Source organism: Canis aureus, chromosome X (assembly GCF_053574225.1).
Source record: "Canis aureus isolate CA01 chromosome X, VMU_Caureus_v.1.0, whole genome shotgun sequence".
NCBI lineage: Eukaryota > Metazoa > Chordata > Mammalia > Carnivora > Canidae > Canis > Canis aureus.
Window position 1 is genome coordinate 83,231,372 of NC_135649.1, and position 27,011 is coordinate 83,258,382.

At 54.5% G+C, this 27,011-nt stretch overlaps 3 protein-coding genes across 4 annotated transcripts in view; 1 reads left to right on the forward strand and 2 right to left on the reverse strand.

Annotated features, from left to right (window-relative positions):
- The window catches only part of SYN1 (synapsin I), a 49,703-nt gene extending 35,393 nt beyond the window's left edge, over positions 1–14,310 (forward strand). The window contains exons 6-13 of one of the 2 annotated variants that reach the window (XM_077888446.1): positions 8,507–8,569; positions 9,361–9,503; positions 9,597–9,671; positions 9,774–9,876; positions 10,921–11,067; positions 11,421–11,508; positions 11,605–12,190; positions 13,195–14,310. In XM_077888446.1, coding sequence (XP_077744572.1) covers positions 8,507–8,569; positions 9,361–9,503; positions 9,597–9,671; positions 9,774–9,876; positions 10,921–11,067; positions 11,421–11,508; positions 11,605–12,190; positions 13,195–13,330 — 1,341 coding nt within the window. In that variant the 3' untranslated portion in view covers positions 13,331–14,310. The remainder of the gene's footprint in view (positions 1–8,506; positions 8,570–9,360; positions 9,504–9,596; positions 9,672–9,773; positions 9,877–10,920; positions 11,068–11,420; positions 11,509–11,604; positions 12,191–13,194) is intronic. The other variant, XM_077888447.1, reaches the window with a different exon arrangement.
- Positions 582–4,277, reverse strand: TIMP1 (TIMP metallopeptidase inhibitor 1). Its single transcript, XM_077888521.1, has 6 exons — positions 4,118–4,277; positions 3,212–3,340; positions 2,394–2,473; positions 2,097–2,223; positions 1,708–1,832; positions 582–855 (listed from the first exon to the last, which is right to left on the reverse strand). Exons 1-6 carry the CDS (start codon positions 4,257–4,259, stop codon positions 685–687), a joined length of 774 nt encoding a protein of 257 aa, XP_077744647.1. The 5' UTR covers positions 4,260–4,277; the 3' UTR covers positions 582–684.
- On the reverse strand, positions 14,300–25,567 carry ARAF (A-Raf proto-oncogene, serine/threonine kinase). The gene is made up of 16 exons (XM_077888484.1): positions 25,363–25,567; positions 23,869–24,023; positions 23,592–23,695; positions 22,718–22,820; positions 22,471–22,625; positions 22,265–22,363; positions 19,603–19,744; positions 19,473–19,500; positions 19,243–19,388; positions 18,946–19,148; positions 17,045–17,221; positions 16,911–16,957; positions 16,548–16,666; positions 16,182–16,313; positions 15,082–15,216; positions 14,300–14,872 (listed from the first exon to the last, which is right to left on the reverse strand). Exons 2-16 carry the CDS (start codon positions 23,962–23,964, stop codon positions 14,738–14,740), a joined length of 1,821 nt encoding a protein of 606 aa, XP_077744610.1. The 5' UTR covers positions 23,965–24,023; positions 25,363–25,567; the 3' UTR covers positions 14,300–14,737.
- Positions 25,568–27,011: the final 1,444 nt, after the last annotated feature.

Genomic DNA, 27,011 nt, shown 5'->3' on the forward strand with positions numbered 1-27,011 from the left:
GGCTGGGTTAAGTGGGGTGGAGCGGGGTGCTCTGAGCCCCCTGAAGCTTTCCCCTTTCACTCAAGTCAGACTCAACAGTACAAAACAGTAAGGACAGTAACACCCACAGAGGTGGATGGGGCAGGACAGCCTCCTGGATGGCATCAGGACAGTGCTCAAGGGAAGAGAGCTGTTTGCCAATTGATAAGACATTTGTCGATGAGCTTGTCAACTGGAGGGATTTGTGAATAGAGGGATTTGGCAGCGAAGTAGTGATCTGTCAGTAGTGGGATAATTTTCTAGAGAGCCCCGTGCAAACGAGCATCATAAATTAACCTGGTAAAAATATTTTGAAGTATCAAGCAGAGAGATCATCCGATAAATTGTGGTGGATAATGCAGGTTATCCTGGTCATTGCCGATGTTGCCGATCACCAGCACTAATGCCAACGTACAGAATTATTGCCAGTACCTGAAATTTTATGTGAAATACAAAAAGCCAACATTTTGCACCCCTCACCCCCTCGGCATTGGTCCCAGGTTGTTCCCACCAGGTCATCAGTGGCCTGGCTTTGTTCCCAGACATGACACATGGACACTGCCTGCTGGATGGTAGTTCTTTATTTCATTGTTTTGGATAAAGAAAGACAGGAGTGGGAAGTGGGGTGAACACTGTGCAGGCTTTGGCTTCCACGGGGAGTAGGATTTAGGCCATCCGGGGCCGCAGGGACTGCCAGGTGCATATCCCTGGCTCTCTTGGCAGGCAGGCCAGGTGGCGGCTCTGGAAACCCTTGTCAGAGCCTGTGAGGAACTGGTCCGTCCACAAGCAGTGAGTGTCACTCTGCAGTTTGCAGGGGATGGATGAACAGGTAAACACCTAGAGGCGGGGAGGGAGGCACATCTCTGAGGGCTTCTCCCCCTGCCCCTGCCTCCTGTACCCCACAGAACTTTCCCCTCCTCGGTTTCCAATATTGAACTGCTAGGGAGACCTGGTGCTGCCCAACCTGGGGAAATACTCAAGAACAGCCCCTCCCATGGGAGGAACAGTCATTGGGCTTGGCAAGGTGACTGTAATCCAGCGAACTGATCAGTTTCCTGGAATAGTAGTTGGGGAACAGTCATGGGGGTGGGGGTGGGGGGAGTTAGGTCTCCAGGGGAATTCTCCCATAGGATAGGGACCAAGTGGCAGTAATAGAGAACAGCTGGCCAGTGGAGGGCCTTAGGCGTAGCAACAGAGCCGTGGGGCTCGGACAGTGTCACTGGGATCCGAGGACATTCAGGGCCACGGGGAGACAGCCTTGGAATAGTCAGAAGAGCAACGTAACACACCCTTGTGTGTGAGGCGGTCAGAGCCCTGGAGCAAGAATCAGATATGCTGGGGAAGAGTCAGTGGGTTGGGGGATCAACACTTTGGGTTCTTGGAGAACATTCTAGGGAACCAAGAAACAATCCCTGCGCAGGGGGGGCGGGGGTCAGGAATAGGCAGGGGGACTAGAAAATAGTCACAAGGAGGGATTTAGAGGGAAAGGAAGCAGCCCGAATTTCCAGGGAACAGTCTCAGGTTTGGGGGGTGGGGGTGGGGAACAGCAAGAGAGATCAGGGACAGCCCTAGGGCTTGGGGAGCAGCCAGACGGACAAGGCAAGGCCAGAGGGAGCGAGCAACAAGCCACGGCTTGGGGAAGAGCCGGAGGATGGCTGTGCAGGCGGCGGGCAGGGCCCCGGCACTCACTGTGCACCCCTCACAGCCAGCAGCATAGGTCTTGGTGAAGCCCCGGCGCTGAGCGGTACTCAGGCTGCTCCACGGGGCCACGAAACTGCAGGTGTTGATCTGCAAGTGTCCGTCCCGCAGGTTTCCTGGGCGGGGGGCGAGGGGAACAGACGGCAGCTGATTGGCTGGGCCGGGGGTCGGGGAGGGGCGGGGCGGGGACAGGGAGGCAGGGCGGCTCCTGATTGGCGCCCCTGGGGCACAGACCCCCCCCCCCGGCTGGGCAAAGCCCCCGGCTTTCTGATAGGCTGAAATCGGGGGCGGTCCGCATTTCAACGCGACCAGCCCCTCGGGGCCTCGGCGCGTCGGGGGGCCGGGCCGGCGTGGCACGGGCCGAGGGGGCGGGGCCTCACCGGCGACCAGAAACTCCTCGCTGCGGTTCTGGGACCTGTGCAAGTATCCGCAGACGCTCTCCAGGGCGGGGGTGTCGACGAAGCGGATGTCCGAGGCATTCCCCAAGGCGCTGAAACCCTTGAACATCTGTCGCCGGGCGGGGGGAAGAGTCCCTTTTACTGACACGGTCTCCCACCCCGCGCTCTTCCCTGAAGCCCTCTAGCGTCCCCACGTCGCAGCTGACTCCGTCGGCTTTCAGGCTTATTGGGCCGGGAAGGAAGAGTTAGGGAGCGCTGGGGAAAGGGCAGGAGGGATACCTTGGTCATCTTGATCTCATAACGCCGGTTTAAGTCGGTCTGGTTGACTTCTGCGGTCCCCACGAACTTGGCCCTGATGACTGCGGGCGGGGGTGGGGGAGAGGGGGGGAGACGAGTCAAATGGACTGCAGGAGCCAGTAAAATAGAAGGATCACTCGCGAAGCACACACTTCGGTGGGGGGATGGCTGGAATGGCCCACGGCACGCTAAGCGATGTGCACGCAGGTTAACTGATGAATCCGTATTTTGAGTGACTACTCTCTGCCAGGCGCCCGCTGCCTTAAGCCTCTCCCATATATTCATCGTGTGTTTGTTCGCTCAACAAATATTTCGGAGCCCGCCGCGTGCCAGGCACTGTTCTGGGGGTTAGGAACAAAACGGTGAACAAAACACAGAAGCCCTGCCTCGTAGAGCTCATATTCTAGCCAGGAGGAGACTCCACACAAGCGAAATAGATCAGTATATGGAATGTTACAAGGTCTTCGGTGTGATGAGGAATTTTAGAGCTGGGGGGTCAGGAATACTAGGGCACAGGGGTGAAAATTTTGAACAGGGTGGTGGGGGAAGGCCATCCTGACATTTGAGCCCGCCACCGATATGGATACCTGGGGTGTACCAGGTAGAGGCTGCAGCCAATGCAAAGGCCCTGAGGTGCGATTGGGCCTGGAGTGATCGAGGAGCACGAGGGTGCAAGTGTGCTAAAGCAGAGTCAGCACAGGGCCAGGTGGAACTTTTTTAGACGGAGTCACCTTTGTGAACCCGCTGGACTAAGGGGAAACCAAAGCACAGAGTGTGTGGGCAGAGTGGGGTACACTCACCGATTTGGGAGTTGCAGAAGGCTGTCTGTGGGTGGGGTGGGGCACAGGTACAGGCCCTGCTGGGGGCGGTCAGCCACAGCAACAGCAGGATGCAGGAGGCCAGGGGCGCAAAGGGTGCCATGGTGGGTTCTGCGGGATGGGGAGGAGCGGTCAGTGGTCCTTAGGGGCAGAAGTGGGCAGCGCCCTGCCCCCCACCCAGCTTGGAAGGGGGTTAAGCCACTGGACTCAGGGCTTGAGGGGTTGGAGACTGTGGAGATCTTAAGGGAGGGCATTGGGGATTTGGGAGCCCAGCAGAGCTGAGGGGGCTGGGGGTTGGGAGAGCCTAGGAGTTGTGGAGCTTGAGCAATTTCAGGGCCTGGGTGAGTGGGGGGCTATGAGAATGTGGTGTTTGAAGAATAAGGCAGCAGAGGAGTTGCAGGATTTAGGGATGCTGAGAAGTTGGAAGGTGGGTCGAGAAGCTGGGGTGAAGACTTTGGGGTTCCGGGAGCTGGAGGAATTTGGGGGTTCGGGGTTGTGCATATTGAGGTTGGAGGAGTGGAGAGAAGCTGAAGAACTGGGAGGAGGTGGGGGCTCAGAGAGTTTGGGGACTTAGGGGGCGGGTGCCCGAGAGGGATCTGGGAGCAGAGAAAGTTGTGGTGTTGGGGATTTAGGAGTCTGGAGGGTTGGGGAGTTGGCCTCCTGGAAGGCAGCTGCGATATTAGGGGCTCATGGGTTCAGAGGAGCCGGGGGTAGATGTCGGGGTTCCAAGGAGTGTGGAGTGTGGAATTGGGGGAGCAGTTCCAGCACCCTCCCACCCACCTCTCCTTGCCCGGCCCGGGGTCCTGGTACCCGCCGACCAGACTGAGCAGCCAGGGGGCTGGCAGGAAAGCTCAGGCCCTGCGGGCTGCCGGGGGGGCCCCAGCCTACCTCTGGTGAGTCTCTCTGGGCGCTGGGTCTGCGGCGATGGCGGCGGGGCCTGAGCAGTGGAGGATAAATGTCCACGCGAGGGGCGGGGGTGGCAGCGGTGCGGAAACCACAGGCCTCCAGGCTTCCTGGATGCATTACTCATCCGCCCACCCTCAGTGGAGGCCAAGGGGCGGGCCAAGGGCTGCCGAAAAGGGATGCATCCTTCTCCACTCCCTCCCTCTGGGCCTCGCCCTGGCCACCCACCCCCATCTCCACATCAGGCAACCAGTCCTTCCAGGCAGCCCCCGTGGAGGGCTTCGAGGCAGGATAACCCCCCACCCAGGGCAATTCCCTAAAGTCTCCAAATTCTCTCCAGAGTCCACCCGAGCGCCCCCCCCCAACTCCCCATGGCTGAAGCCCGAATCAGTTAATCCCTTTAATAAACATTGCTTTGTGCACCTACTGTGTGCCAAGCACACCCTCCAAAATCCCTCTCCTGGTTGATCTGAGAGCTGGGTGAAGGGTGAGCAAGGCAGAAAGGGAACAGGTTCAGTACAATCAGTGAAGAGAGAGAAAGCAGGTGAGTGGATGAGGAATACAAGGTGGGAGAACTGAGGCACGCACGGAGGGGTTAAGTGACTTATTCAGGATCGCAGTTAGCAAAGTGGCAGAACTGGGATTCGAACTCAGATGGCCTGGAGCCAGAGCCTGCTCTGAACCCCTCTCAAAAAACATAGGCAGGGGCACCTGGCTGGCTTAGTCTGTGGAGCTATGACTCTTAATCTTGGGGTGGTGAGTTCCAGCCCCACGTTGGGTGCAGAGATTACTTAAAATAAAATCTTAAAGGGGGGGGGACCAAACACTTCGGCAAACGGCCAGCATTTATCTAGCACCAACTGTGTACCAGGCACTCAGCATAAATTTTTTCACTTAAAGCTCACAGTAAAAAAATAAATAAATTTCACAGTAAAACCTCTGAGATGGGTACTGGTATCATTCCCATTCTACAGATGAGGAAATAGGAGCATAGGGGGATTGAAGAACTTTCCCAGGATCACAGGGCCTGCCTGGGATCTGAACCCGGGCTAACTGGTGCCAGGATCTTACCCCAGGCGTGGCACAGCCCTGGCAAGTGGAGAGCATGCCAGTGAATTAGTGAGCATTGGGTTGGGGGGGCAGTTCACTGGTGGGGAAAGAGGGCAGTGAGTCAGTAGAAAACAGATCCCCTCCCATCCTGCCCTGCCCCTTCCCCACCAACCCTCCCACATCCCGGTGGGGTGGTGTGGAGGGGGGGTTGGTGAGGCAATCTCTGCCCACCGGCTTCCAGATGCTGCCTGAATCTTCCCACTGGGGTCCTGGGAAAGGGCTCTAAGGGATCATTAACATCCTTTGTTAGTCAGGGAAGGCAGACCAATAATAATAGTGATGGTAGGGATGCTAGCAGCCACTTACTGAGCACTTACGGTGCGCTGTGCCCTATATTCTTTGTGTCAATTCTCGCATTTGGTTTTCATGACCCCCTGGCTAACGAAGCCTGCTTAACTCAGGGAGGTTAGCTCAGTCCACACCACCACCGCCGCCAACAACAACAACTACCACTGGCTCTTATGGGCGTCGAACCCTGTTCTTTTTTTTTTAAGATTTTATTTATTTATTCATGAGAGACACAGAGAGGCAGAGACACAGGCAGAGGGAGAAGCAGGCTCCCTGCGGGGAACCCAGGATCCCGGGATCACGACCTTAGCTGAAGGCAGACGCTCAACCGCTGAGCCATCCAGGTGCCCCCGTCAAGCCCTGTTCTAAAATCTTTGTAAGGACTTCATCCCTCAGCGAATCCCAGCTGCCTCCTGTTAATGCCAGCCAGCCAAGGGATGCTGCCCCAGTTCTGATAACGGTACCCAACGCTTTTGGAGGATGGAGGCTTCCTGTGGGCCAGATACTGTGCTAAGCACTTCCCCTGAAATAACTAATCTGTTCCTCCCAACTTCCCTGGTAGAGAGAGCCTTGCCTATCTCCTTATGCAGATGAGGACCGTGAGGCCAGCGGAGCGTTCCCAGGAGCCTCCCCAGGAATGAGAATGAAGACATGACCCTGTTTGGGGTGGGGGGTGCGGAGAAGGGAAGTAAACCAGGAATTTGGAGAAGCCGGTTGTGAAAGTGGGGAGGGAGAGTGAATGAGGCCGGGGCTGAGTAAGTCAGCTCTTGGCCGCAGGGAGACGTGCGGGGAAGGGAAAGCCCTGCCGCGGTGCCTCTGCTCTGATGCCAGCTCTGACTCCCAGGCTTGAGTCAGCACCGAGCTGGGCGGACTCTACACGTGAGGGGGTCTGTGCCTCCGGGTTGTGGTGCAGGTTTTGGAACCAGTGGGGTCTCCGGGCGGGGTATTGGGGTGTGTGGCCACCTGGGGAGCTGGATGGCTTGTGGGGTCCGTGGAGGTGGGGCACCGGCTGGGTGTGCCACCTGCCCGGGGTCCCCCGTGGCCTCAGGATGAGGGGAAGCCAAGATTCAAACCTAGGGCTCTCCGGGGCATCCTAGGGTGCAGAGCTCCTTGCCTACACACGTGTGCGGGTGTGACCACACGCATGTGCACGCAGTTGTGTTCCAGCCCGGGGCCAGAGAAAACAAGAAGGGTTTGTGCAATGGCGCGGGGGGGGGGGGGGCTAGAAACCTCGGGACGGGGAAGGGCAGTGCGTGTGCACTAGCTCTCCGTGTCTCTGCCCCTGAGGTGTGTGTGTGTGTGTGTGCGCGCGCCTTTTGGTGGTGTGTGCTCCTCTGCATGGTGTATGTGTGGACCCGGGGCATCTCGGTAGCCCTTGTGTTTTGTGTGGTCTCTGAGAACCGTCTGTCTGCCTCTGCAGAGCGGGTGTAGGTGGCACATGTAATTGTGGCTGTGGTGCTCACCTCTGAGCCGCGTGTGTGTGTGTGTGTGTGTGTGTGTGTGTGTCCCCGCGTGCCTGAGCCTTGTGTCAAGCGCCGCCTCTGCGCTGTCACCCTGGAGTGCTATCTAGAGGATCCCCGTAGCCCCGTCCCAACACCGTGCCTCTCAGGGGCCCCGTAATGACGCCAGCCATTTGGGAAATGAGGAAGGTGGGGGTGCGGAGAGAGGGTGAGGCCTGAAGGTCAATCGGTCACCCTGAGCCTGCGGGCTTCCTGTGCCTGTCGGGAACTGGGAACCGCCGCCGCCCCGGCAGCCCCTCCGGGAAGGCCACCTCTGCCCTGTGGGGCAGCGCCTGGGCTGCCGAGGGGGCGGCCTGGCCCGGCGGTGCGGGGGCCAAGGTCGCCCAACCCGTCCCCCTCTCCCATCCAGGGGCGCGGGACACTGGAGGCGTCCTCACACCTGAATGTGTGTGTGCGCGCGCGTGTGGGCGCCTCTCCGTTTGAATAGCCGGCAAGGCATGGTGTGTGTGTGTGTGTGTGTGTGTGTCCCTAGATATCCTTGTCATGTGCCCAGGGCCGCAGTGTGGGTCTCGGTGGTTCTGTGAATACCTAGAAGCATGTGTATCTCCGTAGGCGGTGTGGGTCCAGCTCCCTGTACGCGGGTCTGTGGGTGCTGAGTCGCCCCAGGTGTGTCGTGTGTGCCCGTCATTGTTGCACGTGCCTCTGAATTGTGTGGCCATGCCTCCAAGGGTTGTCTCTGTATTGCATGGGTAATCCCCCATGTTGTGTGTGTCCCTCTGTTACGTGGGTTTGGGTGAGAGGAAAGGGTGTGTGTGTGTGTGTGTGTGTGTGTGCGCGCGCGCGTGCCGTGCTGCTGGGCAATGAGGCTGGCCAGCAGCGCCGGCCCCTGCCCCACACCACGAGCAGCCGGCTGGCTGGATGACTGTGTGGGTCTCTGCAGCCAGAGAGCAAGGTGTGCTGTGAGCCTGTGTTGGTTGTGGGTCTTTCCATTTCGTGGGTCTCAACGTGTGTGGGAGTCTCTGTGCTTGGGTGTGATGGTCTGAATTCTGAGGGAGGGCTTGTGTACGGGTCTCCAGGGTGTGTCTGTGCATGCTCACATACGGGGCCTGGTTGAGGGGTCCGGTTACTACGTGCTCACCACCACACCCCCGTGCATGCACACACACACTCACTTCTCTATCATCCGTCCACTGTAAAAACAAACTTTCCCTTTTCCGGAAAAGTCCCCCACCCCTATCCCATGGCTCTGCCCGGGAAAGCAGAGGCGGGATGTCTGGAACTTGGGGGGGAGGGGAGGGAGGGACAGGCAGGCAGGGCTCCGAGTTCGATTCTGAGCTCCGGAGGCTGTGTGCCCCCCGCTGCTGTGTGTCTCTGACTCGCCTCTTCTGGGAAGTGGCTCCTCACATGGCTCCCGTGAATGGGCTTCCCTTGGCGCCACACCCACCCCCACCCCTGGCCATCGCCCTCCTGGCCCTCCCGCCCTGACCCTGCTCTGCCTTCCCCCGCCCCCAACCAGCTCAGCAGCACGACGTACCCTGTGGTGGTGAAGATGGGGCATGCGCACTCCGGGATGGGCAAGGTGAGTCCCCAGATGGGGTGTGTTTGTGTGTGTGTGTTTGTAAATGGTGCATGCTCCTGGCATCGTGCATATGTATGTCCACATATATTGCGTATTCGATGCTCACTAGTCATTCTGTATGACTGTGTGACCTGGGGCGTCTTTATCGATTTGTTATTTTTCCCCTCACATTCTTAGATTGTTGGCCCGATTGTCTGTCATGCATTCAACCAATTTTGTGTGTCCTGTTATTTTGTTCATGTATCCAGCACTGTGTCTGTGTATTATCATGCCTCTGTGTTGAACACACACTGTGTAAGCTTTTATGTTCAAGGGTCCTGGGGTCCTGTGTGCTTCCCACCCACCTGATTTTGGCTCTGTGTATGTAGGAAGCCGACTCGGAATTTGTACGTTTGTGTCTATTCTCCTGTATGCTCTCATATTGTGTATACAACTGACTTTGTGTCTGGGTGCTCGTATGCATAGACTATACATACACACACACAATTTTTCCACAGCTTTACTGAGATATAAATCACCCACCATACTGCTTACCCATTTAAAGCGGAGAAGTCTGCCATTTCTTAGTATGTTCAAGGTTGCATATACCCCTCTGTGTGTCTGTGGTGCATGTGTGAAGACCCGGAGACCCGGGATTATGCAGGCTTGGGTCCTAGGCATATCCACACAACTGTTGTGTACTCAGCCCAGCCGTGTCATCTGTGTGCATGCCCCCGCCAAAGGCACTCCCACTGCCCTCACAGCTGCCCTGTCCTCATCTGGCCCTGACGACCCCTGCCCCACTCCTACAGGTCAAAGTAGACAACCAGCATGACTTCCAGGACATAGCGAGTGTCGTGGCACTGACCAAGACATATGCCACTGCCGAACCCTTCATTGATGCCAAATACGACGTGCGCGTCCAGAAGATTGGGCAGAACTACAAAGCCTACATGTGAGTGCAGAGACCAAGGCCTGGGTTGGGGTCCCCCACCTCATGTGGCCTGGGCTCCCCTGAGCTTCTGTCATCTCTCCTCTTCGCCCCCAGGAGGACGTCAGTGTCAGGAAACTGGAAGACCAACACCGGCTCTGCAATGCTCGAGCAGATTGCCATGTCGGACAGGTGGCGGTGGCCCAGGCCCTGAGGGAGGGGAAGAAGGGGGGTGGGGATGTGTGGCCACCCCAGCAAGGCGCTGACAGGCTGCCTTGCCCCATGTCTCGGCAGGTACAAGCTGTGGGTGGATACATGCTCAGAGATTTTCGGGGGACTGGACATCTGCGCAGTGGAAGCACTGCACGGCAAGGATGGAAGGGATCACATCATTGAGGTGAGAGCACCCAGAAAGCGGCGGGGGTACAGAGGGAGGAGCAGGCGCGTGGCAGCAACACTCCACAAACTGTGAGGCTCTCCATGGCCCAGAAGGTTGCTTTACTAATGCCCTTAGTAAACTGTAAAGTACCTTATAAAATAGGAAGTGCTGGGTGAACAGCAAAGTATAAACAGCTTTATAAAGCTATTAAAAAAAAAAGTTCTGTAAACCAGGAGGCCGCTGTTATCAAAGCAAACCGCTTTCAAAGTTCTAAAGTTCTTTGTAGACAGTGGTGCCCCTGGGAAATAGTAAAGCAATTTATAAACTGTAAAGTACCTTGAAAATACAGAGTGCTTGGTGAATGGTCATGCTTTATACATGGTAAGGCATTTTGTAAACATTGGTGCCCGGGCAAAGCATTTTCTAAAGTCTAAACATGCCATATATCCCCTGGTCCCTTGAAAAGGACGGGAGCTTTGTAAACTATAAGCCACGAAGTTCTTTGTAAATGGCAGCGTACCTAGCAAACTATAAAGCAGGGATTGGCAGATGTTTCCTGTCAAGGGCCAGACAGTGCACGTTTTAGGCTTTGTGGGCCATATAGTCTCTGTTGCAGCTGCTCTGCAAAAGCAGCCAAAGACATTATTTAAAAAAAAAAAAAGGCATGGCTGTGTTACCCTAAAACTGTACAGACAACAGAAATTTAAATTTCATATATTTTCACGTGGCGTGAAATCTTCTTTTGGTTTTTTTCCTAACAATTAAAAAAAAATGTAAAGCCCATCCCTTAGCTCAGGGGCCATCCAAAAACAGGTGTTGGGCCAGATTTGGCCCTCGGGCCCTAATTCCTCAAACTGTTCTCAGCTGTAGACCCCCCACCCCACCACGAGCCGTAGGGGCCTCAGAAACGACAAGCCTTCCTCACACTGCCAAAACTGGTGCTTCTCATTTCCTTGGCAGCAGCCATGCAATTCTCCAACTTAAGGCACTTTGTCACTGTCACCCCTGCAGGCACTTCCCTCCTCTGTCCTCACTGGGTCCCTTTCTTCCCACCCCCTTCAGGTGGTGGGCTCCTCCATGCCACTCATCGGGGACCACCAAGACGAAGACAAGCAGCTCATCGTGGAGCTTGTGGTTAACAAGATGGCCCAGGCCCTGCCCAGGCAGCAGCAGCGGGATGCCTCCCCCGGCAGGGGCTCCCACAGCCAGGTCAGGCCCCTGGTGCTGGGTGAGGGCCGAGCCACCCCAGGAGGCAGGCCCCTGGTCCCGCTGCCGGAGCTGATCAGCAGCAGGCTAAGGGCACCGCCTTACGCACATGTGGCCGCAGTCACCAATTGTTTTAAAAACTGCTAAGAGAGCCCCTACGCTGACTTCCCTGAGTGCCCCCCAGCCCTCCCCTGGGAGCCAGTCCCCCACCCCACAGCCTGACATCGCCTCAGTTCTCAGCCACAGAGGTGGCAACACCCAGCACATGGGGAGCCCGTGTCATTTGGATTGGCTGGTGCTCCAGCCGCCAGCCGCTAACTATTTTTAACCTCTCCTGCTCCGCTCCTCTGCCGCAGACTCCGTCCCCAGGGGCCCTGCCCTTGGGCCGCCAGACCTCCCAGCAGCCCTCAGGGCCTCCTGCTCAGCAACGACCCCCACCACAGGGTAAGTGAGGGGCCAGCTTCCCAGGCCTCTAACTGTACTGGCACCTAGCACCCCCCGCCAGCCACCTCTCACGTGTATGCTCTTTCTGTCCCTCAGGTGGCCCTCCACAGCCAGGCCCAGGCCCCCAACGCCAGGGACCCCCGTTGCAGCAGCGCCCGCCCCCACAGGGCCAGCAGCACCTTTCAGGCCTTGGACCCCCAGCTGGCAGTCCCCTACCCCAGCGCCTACCAAGTCCCACATCAGCGCCTCAGCAGCCTGTGTCCCAGGCCCAGCCACTGAGCCAGGCTCAAGGCCGCCAATCCCGGCCGGTGGCAGGAGGACCCGGGGCACCTCCAGCAGCCCGCCCACCTGCCTCCCCATCTCCCCAGCGCCAAGCGGGCCCCCCGCAGGCTACTCGTCAGACATCCGTCTCTGGTCAGGCTCCGCCGAAGGCCTCCGGAGCCCCACCGAGTGGTCAGCAGCGCCAGGGCCCACCCCAGAAACCCCCAGGCCCTGCCGGCCCCACACGCCAGGCCAGCCAGGCGGGTCCCATGCCCCGTACTGGGCCACCCACCACGCAGCAGCCACGGCCCAGTGGCCCAGGCCCTGCCGGACGACCCGCCAAGCCACAGCTGGCCCAGAAACCCAGCCAGGATGTGCCGTCACCTGCGACTGCCGGGGGACCCCCGCACCCCCAGCTCAAGTAAGAGGACCCCACGGCAGCCCTGGCCTTGCTGCTCACAAAACAGGCTCCTACACCAGGAGAGTGGCCCCAGCTCCCAGTCTCCTCGGACCCAGGTCCCACGCAGGAGTCCCAAGAGCTTGATCTCCAGTCTGGGCAGACCCCTCCTCCAAGCTGTCTACCCCACCCCCCACTGCCCCAATTCACAGAGGCTCCTGCCCTCCATCTAAGATTTGTGCCAGAATCCCAGAGAAACCTTTATAGTTCAGAATCCTCCTAGTAGGCCCCTGGGAAAGCACCCTCCCACACCCCTCTTGGCCGCACCTTGCTGACCCTCCGTGAGCACCTCCCTGCCGCTCTGGAACCTTCCTAGCAAAACGCACCCTTCTCCTGCCCAAATGGACTCCTCCCGGCCCAATTCACAGTCCTCCTGTCACTTCACACTCTTCCCAGCTGTCCTCATGCTTTCCCTTACAGCCTAGGCTCCATTCTGGGCCACCCCAGTCTCCTCCCAAACCATTACACCGTCCCCTCTACCTCTTCTGGTCCACTCCAGGCCTCCCCCTACCTTAGCTCAAAAGTCCTCCCTGCCATATCCAACTGCTTCCTCTTGGACTTGCCCCCCACCGCACGCCATCTTGTCTTGGGCCCTGTCCTAGGTACAGACCCTACCGTGCTCCCTCTGGGACTCCTCACCCACACTGGAAAGCTCCCTGCCCATCTTCACCTGCACATCCGACTCCTCCTAATCTAGCCTAGAATGTGAAGAGAGAGGTTCTGCCTAGGACTCTTCCCACTAAGGCCAGGCTTCATCCAAGTCCTCCCAGCCTGGCCCAGGGCTCCCCCACTCCACCTGAGAATCCATTAGGGTCCACGCCTGTGATGGTGGGTGGGAGGGTCACAGGCACAGCCCCAGGACTAGTGGGGCAGGGCTGGGCCGGGCCTGGGGTAACATTGTGTTTCTCTCCCCTTCCTCCCTTCCTCCCCTCCCCTTCCTCCCATGCCTCCACCTTGTCTCTCTCTAGCAAATCCCAGTCTCTGACCAATGCCTTCAACCTTCCAGAGCCAGCCCCGCCCAGGCCCAGCCTTAGCCAGGACGAGGTGAAAGCTGAGACCATCCGCAGCCTGAGGAAGTCTTTCGCCAGCCTCTTCTCCGACTGACACCCCACCCTGAGAACCCTTAATTGCTCCTGGGCAACCCCTCTCTGGGCCCTGAATCCATTTCTCACTTTTTGAGTCTCCAAATCCCTTGAGAAGCCCTCTCCTGGTCCACCAAGATCCCTCTTCTCATTCCGCAGAATGCCCAAGTCCCTGGGGAGACCTCACTCCTGGTCCTAAATCCAATTCTCACTTTTGGAATTCCTGAGTCCTTTTAAAAGCCCACTCCTGGCGACCTCAAAACTTTTCAGTTTTAGAACCTCCAAATCCCTAAAGACCTCTCTCTATTCCTGGCTCCCCTCCACTTCGAGAATGCACTTTCCTCCCCAGAAGCTCCCAAACACCAGGGAACGTGTTCTGGCCCTAACACTGCTGAGTTCCCCTCCTAGAGCCCTGAAATTCTTGGAAAACCATACTCCTGGTCCCAGATCTCTCAAGTTCGTCTTGTTCCCCATCAGAATTTCCGAAATCCTTAAGAAACCCCGGCCTTGGCACCCCTTTCCATGGATCTCTCATCTCTAGAGATCCACCTCTTCAGATGCCACTATCCAGCCCAAGGATTTCTCCTAACCGGCCCCAATCCCATTCAACACATTGGGAGGCCCTCCTAGGGTTAGGACTCTTCTGTTCCCCAGGGACCCACACTCCCACTTTCCTGCCTCTGACAGCTATCTTTAAATATGCAAACTCCACCCATCCTCCCAGACTCCTTTGCACATGGAGGGCCAGGGGTCCTCCACTTCCCCACCTTTGCCGTGATGTCTGTGTCTGTGACTGACGTGGCCTCCTCTCGTGCCGTGCTTGGCATATGTGGTCTTCGTTCATCGTGCCGCCTGTGGTGATGCGTGCAGTGGCGCTGTTTGTGTGGTCCGCATTCCCCCCCACCCACCACTCCTTGCCTGGACTCACTCCCACCCTTCAGCGGCTCTGAACCCCATGAGAAGAGTCGGGAAGCAAAATAAACAAGCAAAGGCCCAGCAGAATTCTGTACTTCTTGGTGAAGAGGGGAGTCCTTGAATGGTAGGGAAGACACAGAGGGGACCCCCCAAATCCACACGGGGTGCTGGGGACCCCAAAATCCAGTGGAAGGCACATCAGGCACAAATTCCAGAGAGGTTCTGAGTGGAATCCCTGCCACAAAGCCCAGCTTGGAGATAGAGGAGCTCCCAGATTTAGAAGTTATCCCCAAAGCCAAGAGGAAACCAAATTATGGAGGAAGCAGGGGTCTCGGTCTTTGGGGGCCCCCTGCTTCCAGAGGAACTGGAAAAGCACATGGGGATACCTCCATCTCCCAGGATGGGTATGGGGGATCCTGAGGCAGTATCAGGGCAGAGACAGAACACTGATTGGTGGGCAGGGCTCCTTGGCATGGCAGGCTGAGACTGGTTCCCTGGTGACTGGGGGCAGGGCCTAAGGCACAAGGCGGGCTGCGCTGAGTAGGCAGGCGGGCAACTCATCAGCCTGGGTGCGGTGCAAGGAGGGTTCGGAGGCACTCCGCTCAATCTTGGGGAGTGACCGCTGCAGCAGCTCAATCGTGGCCAGGATCTAGGGGCAGGGGTAGGTTAGGAGGGGTGTCCAGAGCCACACGGGCACCCCAACACCCACATACCCCAGCCTAACGGGGAAGTGTGCCTGCACATACACATCGTAGACTGCTGAGCCTTGAACATATAGAATTCCCACTGACACCTGGGAGTCTTCCTCCTCCTCAGACTCACCCTCCCCGGTGTGCCCAGCCCGCCAACCTGGCTCACCTGGGGGAAGAGGGGACGTTCCTCCCGCTGGAACTTGAGGCAGTCAGACAGCAGGCGCCGCATGGCCTTGGGGCAGTTGCTGGAGATTTTGCTGAGGTCCGGGGACAGATAACCACGGCCCACCATAAAGATAATCTGGAGGGGCAGGAATGGGGTGATCTGGGGGCCTGGGCTGGGAGGCTGAGGGAATTCTGGGTCTCAAGGGGCTTTGGAGGCTCCTTCTTGGGGAAACTAGGGTACTCTGGGTATTGGGGTTTGGAAGATCATGGGGAACTTGTGGATCCAAGGACTCTGGGTTTCTGAGGACAAGGATGCTCTACTTGCAGAACAGAGGGATTTAAGTTTGGGAGCAGTAAAGAATTATAGGTATCCCTACCCTCACAGGTTTCAAGGGGACTTATCAGCCTAGAAAGTACCAAAGTCAGGGGAAATATGAAATTCTGGGTCCAGAAAGAGCTCAAGGAGTCTAAACCTCCAGAGCCTGTATTTCTGTAGTGGTTGGGGGCCTAGAGAACTATGGGTTCCATGTGGTCTGTAGGACTGTGAGTGCTCGGTGCTTGGAGCCTAGTGTCCCAGGTTTCTGAGGGCCTGCGAGAGTCCATGCCTTAAACCTGGAGAACTCTGAGAGTCTGGGACCTAGAGTATCATGGGTTCCTGAGCCCCCAAAGCCTGCCAGATGCCCAAGGCCTGAATAACTGTTGGTATCTGTGAGTATTCCAGAAGCACAAATGACTTGTGTTACTGGGAGAAATGGGATTCTGGCCTTTGGGACTTGGGGGATTTTGAGTACCCAGGCCAGAGGACTGTAGGTACCTACAGGTTCCAGGGTACTTCTGGGTGTTTGGGGGCCACGGTGGATTCCAGGTATAGAGGATTCAGGAGATTCTGGACTTCAAGGACCCAGAAGATTGGAGATGTGTAGGGAAGGAGGGGATTCTAGGTAGGGAAGACCAGAGGATTCTGGGAGTCCTCAGCCCTGAAGACTTTGGGTTTCTGGGGGAAGTGTGGCATTCTTGGTCTTTACAAAGGAGGAAATCTGGGGTTTGGAGGCTGAAGGGATTCCTTTGCCTAGGAGATTGCGGGTAAGGTGGGGGGCTCACCTGGTCACGGCTGCCAATGTGGCTGTAAGGCAGTGAGCCGGTCATGAGCTCATAGAGCACAACCCCATAGGCGTAGACATCCGATTGGAAGCTGTAGGGGTTCGGGTCCTGCATACGGATCACCTCAGCTGCCTTCAATAGGGCACACCAGACCAGGCAAGAGGACCATGGAGGTCAGCCAATGGCTGGCCCTAGTCCCAGATCCCACCAGCCACACTGGGTACAACTCAGAGCATCCACATGAGATAAAACATGAGCAGTCTAGACACCCACATCTGGCATGAGCTACCCCATCCCCGCTTGGCTCCCCACATCCCAGCCCAGCAACTCACACTATCTATATGGCCCCAGGCCAGCCCAACTCACCATCCACAGTACAGAGCCTGAGGGCTGCTCCAAGGGCTGGGCCCCACTCCACCGCGTCTTCACTGTGGCCAGGCCAAAATCACCAATCTTCACTGTGAGCCCCTCATGTAGGAAGATGTCCACCAGGGTCAAGGGCCACTACAGGAGCTCCAATAACCCCATCTCCCATCCTGACTGAGAGGTTCCCATTGATGCCCCCATACCAGTCGTGCCTCGGACCCTGACCAGAAGCCCCCCAGTATCACACAAACTAGCTACAATCTTGACTTGGGTAGGGACTCACTTGACACATGCCCCTCTCCATGCATCCCCAGAAGGCCCTCACCCCCCCCCCCAAGCCCTTAGACAGTGACAGGCAGATACTGTTAGACTTGAGATCTCGGTGGATGATGTTCTTGGCATGGAGGTAGCTGTGGGGGTGAAAGCAGAGGGTAAATTGGCTGGGGGTTACCTCCTTTCCCCACCCCCTCCCTTTGTTCCTAGGCTGGGAGGCTCACTCCATGCCCTGGGCAGTCTGTCGGGCCACATCAATGAGCTGGACCATGTCGAAGCGTGTGTCGGCCACATGCAGGTGGTGGTAGAGGCTGGAGCCCTCACACCACTGTGTGATGATGGCAAATCCTGGCCGGGTCATGAAACCCATGAACAGCAAGATGTTGACATGACGGGTCTTCCTGTAGGCATGGAGGGTGGTACCAGGGCAGGAAAGAAAAGGAACAACCGTCACTTTCTGAGCACTAGGAATGGTACTGTTCACTGCTACCTTCTGTCATCATTTCCACCTTGTCTTTTAGGAGGCTCAGGGCCAGACTATGGCCCTGAGACATAGTTCAATGCATCTGTGAAATATGTTTGATGGGCTGTGATTCCGTCCCGGGGCTCCTGTCCCGAGCTTCTTCATCCAAGTCTCCCAACAAAAGCAGGAGGGAAAGACTACTGCCCCCCACCCCTCTACCGACCAGTGGCTCTCTCCATCATCGACCCCTGCCAACCTCTGACCTTGACCATGACCTGGGCCTGTGACCATTTTACAGACAAGAAAGTGGAATGCCAACCTTCCTCACTGATACAGAATACCAACAGACGCCAGTAAAAACACCAGTGACATGTGACTGTATCCTGTTAATCACCGCAAGAGCCTTGTGGAGTTAGGACTCAGATCTGATCCTGTGTTCCAATCCAGGCTTCCCCAGGTACTCACTGTGCAACCTCAGAGAGGTCACTTAACCTCTCTGGGCCTCATGTTCCTCAACTTCAAAACCGTGATAATGATATTAGCTACCTTATGGGGATGTTGGGAAGAACAGTTAGTAAGTAATCTGTAAGGTGCTTAGAACAGTACCTAACACAGGTAAGCACCCTGAAAATGTCACTGTCCTTGTTATTGCTGCTGGATACCTGAGTCTAGGTGAACAGAAATGCTGTCACGGATGAACAGATCACCTCTGGTTTAGAAGAGAACCCTCCCTCCTTGGAGAAGTAGTAACTGCAGTTATAATGATAACGCAAATGCAAACAACACTAACAATGCTCTGCAATTTTGCTCATGTCAGAGTGGATAACAGAGGACATGCGCGTTCTTCATGGTGGTCAGATTACAGCTAAAATATTAATACATAATACAATACAAACTAAGAGCGTGCTCAAATAATTTCACAGAGAGGAACAGAATAAAAGTGTTCTTACTGCGGCATCCATAATGAGGATAGATATTAAAATAGCACAAGAAATTACGGTAACATCAACTCTGTAATGTAACTGTGACCATTTGTCAGAGGGAAAGTCCATGTCAGCAACTCCAGGAGTGGCAGTAACTAGAGTGGCAGAAAAGGCACACCAGGGTTTCTCAGTGCAAATTAACTAATATATACTAATGATATATTAAATAGAGCAACTACAATCATTAATCACACAATGACTACATTAAGTTAAGTAACACTGCTCTTTAAATTATGGCACTGCTGTAACTAATAACAGGAATCCAACACGATAAACCTAATACTAACGATGCAATATGAGCAGAGGAAAAGGCAGGACACGAGCCTTCCTGGCAATGAGGTTTACATCATGCAATTAATATTAAATGCACACAGTAAGGCTGTTGTCCTTGGGCCATACCCATTTCGCAGCAGGCAAATGAGAAAACCCACGTTTTGGAGGCGGAGACATTAACTGATATTAATATCAACCCAAACACAAACAATATCATCAGAGGGCCTCACCACATACCTATTTCCCAGAGAGGAAAGGAATATCCCTGATTGAGAAACGGCTTACAGTGATGGTTCTAACACAACATAGGCGCGGGTGACGTGCGGGAAGTGCCCAGAGCATCGCCTTGCCTGGTCCCCATCCCCCACTCACCCCCACCCACGCATGCGCACCCAAGCCATCTCACCTGAGCACCTGCATCTCATTCTTGAAGGCCTGGGCCTGCTCAGCTGTGGGCTGGGCCACCTTGAGCACCTTCACAGCCACATCGCCATGCCACCGCCCGCGAAACACAGTGCCAAACGAGCCCGTCCCAATCCTCTTCAGCAGCTGCACCTCACTGGGTGGCACCTCCCAGTAATAGCCGGAGTCCCGGTACCCCAGATTCTTCTGTGGGCCACATGGGCAGCATCTCAGGAGCCTGCCCACTTCCCTCATCACTCAGCCTGGGGCACCCCCCACCCAATGCTCCCCCGGAGCTTACCACTTTCTTCTTGTCATCAGCCACGGACTTCCGCTCCCGCTGCTCTGACGGGGACTTGGAATGTGGGGACTTCCTCCCCGAGGACACGCTGGCCGGGCTGGGGCTCCCCCGAGGGGCTCCATCACCACCACCTCTACTACCAGCAGCTGCAATGGTGGAGGGGATGTGAGTGGAGGCAAGCGGGGCGGGGTGAGGGGGCATGGGGCATGGCCGGGGGGCGGTGGGCTCACCATCGGTGCTAAAACTCTGGGCAGTGAGCTGGAAGAAGAGGGACAGGAGTCAGAGAGAGGACACGGGAGCCAAGAGGCATGGTCTCCCCTCTGCCCGGTGCCTTCTCTGACCGACCCCCTCCACACCAACCTGGATGAGGCTGGAGTCCATGGGGGCTGTGGTGCTGACCATATGGACGTTGGGAGTGGATGTGGAGCGGATGCGCTGGAGTGGGGTGTTGGCAGGGGCAGGGAAGGGAAAGTGCTCAGGGTCGCGGTGCTGGGTGCAGGAGCTGGCAGAGGAAAGGCTGTGAGATCACTGTCAAACGAACAAGAGAACAAGTAAAGCCGCCCCCCACCCCAGTAAATGTACATGTAGCTCACAGTAACTATCTACTGTCATTGCTGTTATTCATCTCCTCAAGAAACACTTACTGAGTGCCTGCCCTGTGGCAGAGACCACCCAAGGTCGTGGAAATAAAACTGTGGGCAAAATGAATAAAAGTTCCTGCCCTTGTGGGGCTGATGTTCCAGTTAAGAAGAGAGCGCCATAAAAAAACAAACATTTAACATGTCTCTTGGTGACAGGTGTGATAAAGAAACAGAGCAACATGGAGACAAAAAGTGTCCTGGGCAAGGTGTAGAAAGGCTTCTCTGAGGGGACATTGGGGTGAAGACCCAAAGGAGGTCTTCACTGAGCCTGGGTGGCTCAGTTGGTTAAGTGTCTGCCTTCAGCTCAGATCATGGCCCCAGGATCCTGGGATTGAGTCCCACTTGGGCTCACTGCTCTGCAGGGGGTCTGCTTCTCCCTCTGCCCCTCCCTCCCTCGTGCTCAACTCTCTCACATGCGTGCTCTAATAAATAAAATCTTTAATAATCAATTAATTTTTAAAAAGACCTAAAGGAAGAACAGCAAGCTATATAGCGGCGGGGGGAGGGGGAATATATACCTACATATGCTATTCAAATATATTGTTATATAACATACAACACGTTATCTGTATTAAAACACCAATGGCTCCAAATATGCATATTATAACATTATACACTTAATCCTTGAACGATGCAGGGATTAGGGGCACCACCAATCCCCTGCCCAGCTGAACAGCCGCATGTAACTTCTGACTCCCCAAAAACTTAGCTACTAAGAGCCTACTGTTGATCAGAAGCCTTACTGATAACATAAACAGTCAATGAACTCATATTTTGTATGTTCTATGTATTATATACTGTATCCTTACAATAAAGTTAGAGAAAATAAATATTTTTAATAAAATCATAAGAGAAAATACATTTTGGGCGGCTCAGTCAGTCAAGTGTCTGCCTTCAGCTCAGGTCATGATCCTGCGGTCCTGAGATGAGCCTTGCATCTGACTCCCTGCTTAGCAGAGAGTCTGCTTCTCCTGCCCCTCCCCCTCCTTGTGCACGCTCGTGCGCGCGCGCGCTCTCTCTCTCTAATAAATAAAAATCTTTTAAAAAGAAGAAAATATAGTACTGCATGTAAAAAATCCATATGAGAGTGGACCCACGCAGTTCAAGCCCATGTTGTTCAAGGGTCAACTATATATGTTATACATAGATGCACATGTTAATATATAAATATATATGCTACATATATTTATTGTAATGTCACAAATGTATTTTTAAATGCCCCTTTCACTATCTTGAAATTAAATTCATAAATAACTAATCCACATATACCCATAATTAAAAGTGACAATGCCCTAACTTTACTATTTTATATTACATAAAAATGTGTTTTACATTATATAAAAGTAGTGTAAATAGAACACAATGTATTAACATTGTGTATTTTTTTTAAACTGTCACAGGGGCAGGATTTTTTTTAAGATTTTATTTATTCATGAGACACAGAGAGAGAGAGAGAGAGAGGCAGAGAGAGAAGCAGGCCCATGCGGGGAGCCCGATGTGGGACTTAACCTCGGGGCTCCAGGATCACGCCCTGGGCCAAAGGCAGGCGCTCAAGCACTGAGCCACCTGGGCGTCCCTTAACATTGTGTATTATGTAAATACAGACATTCTATGATAGACAAATAAAATGCATATTTTATAATGCATTTATACTATCTTAGGACAATAATATACTTTAACATAGAAATACTACAGTATTATAATACTTAACATAAAGGAAACAAAAGGGAATTTATGATAATATGTATTTCAAAATGGAAAGGCTTAAGCATGGTTGTACTGTAAGAATTAATGAAATAGTTAGATACACACACATATATACATGTGTTTGTAATTAATAAAGACTTCTTATTTTTTTCATAAATCAGTTATTTAGTTTTTATTTTATTTTTTTTAAAGATTTTATTTACTTACTCATGAGAGACACACAGAGAGAGAAAGAGATTGAGAGAGAGATTGAGAGAGGCAGAGACACAGGCAGAGGGAGCAGGCTCCATGCAGGGAGCCCAACGTGGGACTCATCCCAGGACTCCAGGATCACACCCTGAGCTGAAGGCGGTGCTAAACCGCTGAGCCACCCAGGCTTCCCAAGACTTCTTATTCTGTACCAGATCTTGTTCTCAGCACTGGATATGCCTTAACACATTTAAATTCTCATCAAAATCCTTTATGGTAAAAAGTATTATTATTCCCTCTTTGTAGATGAAAACACTAAGGCCCAGAGAGATTAGGTGACTTGCTGAAGGTCCCACAGCTCCACACCTGTAGGTGCTCAATAAACGTTTGTCAAATAAACAAATGAATGAAGTATGGCTTGTGGTCTACAAGGGCCTCCAGATTTTTTTCTCCTGACAACAGGCCTTCAGCTAAGGCATCCCTACCTGGGACCCTGAGGGGTTAGCGGCTCATTCAAGGGGCGGTTTGAGGGAGCTTCGTGCTGTCTGGAGCCTCCGGACAAATCCTGGACACTGTGGTAAAACCTTGAGGGCATTAAGGGTACACAGTAAGAGGACAAGGGTCAGCCGTCTGTAAGAACCTTGTAGCTTCTGTCCTCCCCATTCCCCCGCCCACCCCAGGCCAGGCTCACTGTCGGCAGTTGGTACTCATGTCAACACAGACTGTGGGGACCTTGGAGGAACAATGCTGGTGGAACTTGTAGCCACAGGTTTGGCAGCGGAAGCCATGGAACAGAAACTTAAGGCAGAAGTCGCAGAATGCCAGGCTGAAGAACGTCTTCCGTACCTGCTGCCACAGAGCAGGGAAGATTGAGGCCTGGTCAAGGACAAACCCGCCCCAGGCTCACAGTCTGCCCCGACTATCCACCCCACACTCACAAAATTGTGCATGGTCAGTGGGACGTCTTCGAGGACCTCTACAATGAGCTCCTCTCCATCCAGGGGGGCAATGGCTGTGTCCCAGGCAGTGACTGTCTTTCGCCTGTAGGGGGCATGGAAAGGAGTTGGTGAGAGGGTGGACAGGGATGATGGGAGGCACGGAACCCCCAAAAGTCCCTCCACACCTATCATCCATGGAGTAATATCTGACATGTTTAATTTTCAGCATGGCAACTCTAGGAACTCATTACTATCCTTGCTCCCATTTTACGGATGAGGAATCTGGGACTCAGAGGGATACACTGACTTGCCCAAGGCCACACAGGATTGGGAGTACCTGGCCAGCCTGAAGAGTCCACGCTCATAACCATGAGGTGAGGAGCAAATGAGACAGTGAATATATAATGAAATCTCAGAAGTGCTAAGCAAGCCCCTAAAAAAGTGGCTGATGTGGCACAGAGATGATGAATAAAGAAGCAACGTGTGAGGTGATCAGAACAATTAAGGAAGCCCAGGACAGAGGAATAAATGGAAGGCCAGCGTAGCGCAGCTCGGCAGACCGAGAATGAGGAAACAGGGCGCAGAGAGTTGGCAAATGGATGACATCATGAAAGAACACAGACAAACTCTGGTACGAGATGTGGGAACAGGACAAGGACCTGAGGGCCAAGGAGAGATAAGCTGCTGACCTCGAAGGCCAATGAGCTACTGAAGTTATGGAACAAAAGCTACATGCACCCATGGATTCACTGAACTCAAGGGAAAACTAATGGAAACCGCACCACAGAGGGAAGGAGTCAGATGCCTCTGCGGAGAGGACGGGAGGCTGAGCACCCAGGGGAGGGCAGTGAAGTGGGGGAGGGAGCACACTTACCCCTCAATGAGCCGGTAGACCACACAGCAATCCTGATTGAGACCCCGTACCTTGAGGGCCTTGTCAAGAGAGTCGTAGACACTCATGCCATCCCGGACAGTCACCTGTGTGTGCACGCACGTGTGAGGATGGCTGGGTCAGTGCCCAACACGGGCCCCAGCCGACTTTCCCAAGCCTCTGTAAAAAGCCTCCTCCCACCCCTAGTCCCCATTCAGATCCAAGACTTACAACTGGGTTCATGCCCATCCCCTGCCCGTTTTGCCCCAGTCAGACTCACCACGGTGCGTTGCTTGTTGGGCAGGTATACTTTGACAGTGCCCACTGCCCGGGACGGCTCGGCCCCGTTGGCAGGGGGGCCCCGTGGTGGCTCCATGGAGCCTAGGACTTTGTCAAGACGGGCCGAGGCGGGGCTGAGCAGGTGCCATGGGGCTCCTAGAACACAGGAGGAATTCAGAGAGCCAGTAAAAATGGTCTGGAAGCAAAGTGGCAGGGACAAAAACAACCCCCTCAATCTCCAGGCTCCACATCACCCCGTTGCCTCATCTACACACAACAGCCAAGGGATCTTGCAGACACCTTGAACTCATCCAGCTCCCCTCTGCTCAGCCTCTCCTGTTGTTTGTCTCACTCTCAAGGGCCAAGGTCTATGATTCACTGCAGAGGGTAGGGGTGGAGGAGGGGGTAGTAAGGACACAAGGAGAGGCAGCACACGCTGTCCTGGAAGGTCCAGGAGTACCGAGTCTCTGCTGGGGGCTAACAAGGAAGTCAAACCACACTGCAATGGGGTGTGTCCGGTACATAAAGGGCATGAACAGGCTGTCCTGGCTTTTGAATGGAGTAAAGTGGTTACCAGATACCGTGGTGAGGGAGGAGTCACAGATGGGAGGATGGGAAAGAAATGGAAGATCAGCAGATAATGCCCTTGGCTGGTGGTGGGGAATGGGAATTAGGACCAAGCAGTGCTCTTAAGGACCCTGCAGGAATCCCTAAGCCCTGGCCTGGCCTGTAACGATAGTAGGCTCTCAAACACTGTTAGGTGGCTAAGGACAGTCACCAGACTGTGATGGGGACTCCATAGGGCTTAGCAGGAACTGTGCTGAAGGCACTGTAAGGGGGAGAAAAGTGGGTAGCAGGAGATCACTAGACATTGTCTTGGGGGGACGGAGGGTAATGCTGCATTACCAAACACTGTCGAGGTGAGATCAACAGGTTTTAAAGCGGGGGTGGAGGGGTCCAAGATCCCCCTAATTAATGAAAAGGGTCACAGACATGTTACTGGTGATAATCGAAGGAGGCTGGGGAGGAATAAAGAGCAGTCATGGGGGAATCCTCAAACATTCTCCTAGCGGATCAGACACTGATCCAGAAGGAGAGCGATTGATTGAACCACGTCTCCACGCACTCCCCATTGCCCACAAGGAAGGGTCATCAAGAGACCTCAAGGAGGTGTAGGTTGAGTCCGGGCCCCGCACCACAGCCCAGGTCCCATTCAGCCCGGCCCCGCCTACCGAAGGCCTGCCAACTCTGCGCAGCCGCACTGCCACACGCGACGGGCGAAACCATGCCCCGCAGCCTTGCACCCCTATTCCTGTCTACCCCCCCACCCCCGCTGTCGACGATGGGTCGCCCCGGGTCAAACCATTTCTGCGGTTCCGGGCGGGGGGCGCCGGGGCCCAAGCGAAGCCATCCTGGAGCTAAGCTTTCGGTCCCGGCTCCCAGCCCGCGCCCGACGGTCGCTCCAGAAACCTAACCCCGCGGGGCCCGCCCTCACCTGTCACGCCGCTACGGCCACCGCCGCCTCCATCTTGGGCCTGTCTTCTTGTTTCCTCGCAGAGTCCGCCTCCGCCGCCCCTCGGACTTTCACCATTGGCTCCGCCGGATTCAGCCCTCCATCCTTATTGGTTAGGGTCACGCCTGTCAAAGGAGGACCGGTGGAATGTGGGTCGTGTTCCGGATCAGGAGGGGCTGCCCGAAACGTCAGGCTCTGAGGCAGATTCGCATGTCCGGACTCGCGCAGGCGCAGTCGGGTGGAAACCTGCGCGCTGTGGACTTTAACCCCCGTCGTGCCGTGGTGGAAGAAAGCGCATTTTTTTTCAGTCACTGGGAGCTGACTCTCGGGGTTCCTGAATCTGGACGGGGAATCCTTAAGTGCCCTTTTCTGGCCAGTGACCCGAAGGCCTAGGTACCCATTAGGGATTTTCCCGTGTCTCGGTTTTACCGTATTTGAAATGAGTTGGAATCAGACCACACAACTGCAACGTTTTCCAGTTCTAAGAAACCTGTAGTCCTAGCTTTTGATACCAGCTGGTCTCTGGTGGGGCTGGGGCTGGAGTGTCCGTCTGGCTCCAGGAGTGTCCGGCCTGCTGTTCTGGGCAGCTTACTGTAGGAATGGGGCTGGTAAGGATTTTGAGCGATTAGTCCTAGATGACCAGGTGAACAGGCGAGGGAAGGGTGGCCCTGGAAGGGGGCACAGAGCAGGGAAACGTGTGAAGGTCCTGTAGCGTAAAAACAAATTTTTCAGAAGTTGAATTTCCCCCATGTCAAAAGTGAACGAGGCTTTCCACCCTCCCTTTTCTTAGGGCATTTTCCTTTAGAAAACTTGTAAAATGTATTCTCTGTCCCTTCCAGATGGACGTAAATCTTGTAAAAAGCTAAATAGGCCTCCTGCCAGTTTTACTACCCTGGAATGTTGTTCTTAAGGGCCTTGGAGTCATCTCTTTGAAATGTAAACATAAACGAGTCTAGCTCCCTTATCTCCTTGTCTCCGCAGGAATTTGACCTAGGCTCCGGGCTCCAATTTGTTAACCTGCTTGTCAAAGAGATCAGTGCTTTATTTTTCCTTTGGGTAAAGGCAGGTGGCTACCCCCAATCTCCAGGTTAATTTGAGATGAACTACATTTGGCAAATGGTGCTGCCAGGTTCTCTCGCTTGAAGACGAGTTATTGTTCTTGAGAACATGTATGTAACAGGTCATATCTGCCTGGCTATATAAAAAGGTGAGGTTTCCTTCTGTCTTTGAAAGTTTTTCACCGCATTGCTTGAGTTGCACATTGCAGGTTTTTTTTTTAAGATTTATTTATTCATGAGAGACAGAGAGAGAGAGACAGAGACATAGGCAGAGGGAGAAGCAGGCTCCCCGCAGGGAGCTTGATGTGGGACTCCATCCCAGGATCCCGGGATCACTACCTGAGCCAAAGGCAGATGCTCAACCGCTGAGCCACCCAGGCATCCCATGCAGCTTGGTTTAATGTTTATTCAATAATAAAACCATTTCATTCTTTTCTACTTTTGTGAAGAGGATTCACGGGTTGGCACATGGTGAAATGGGAAAGACAGAGAAAATTTCCTAGGTGCGGGGATGCCAACATGCTTCAACATTTATTTATTGTTTCTTTGCCTATAAAGAGAGAGACTAAAGTT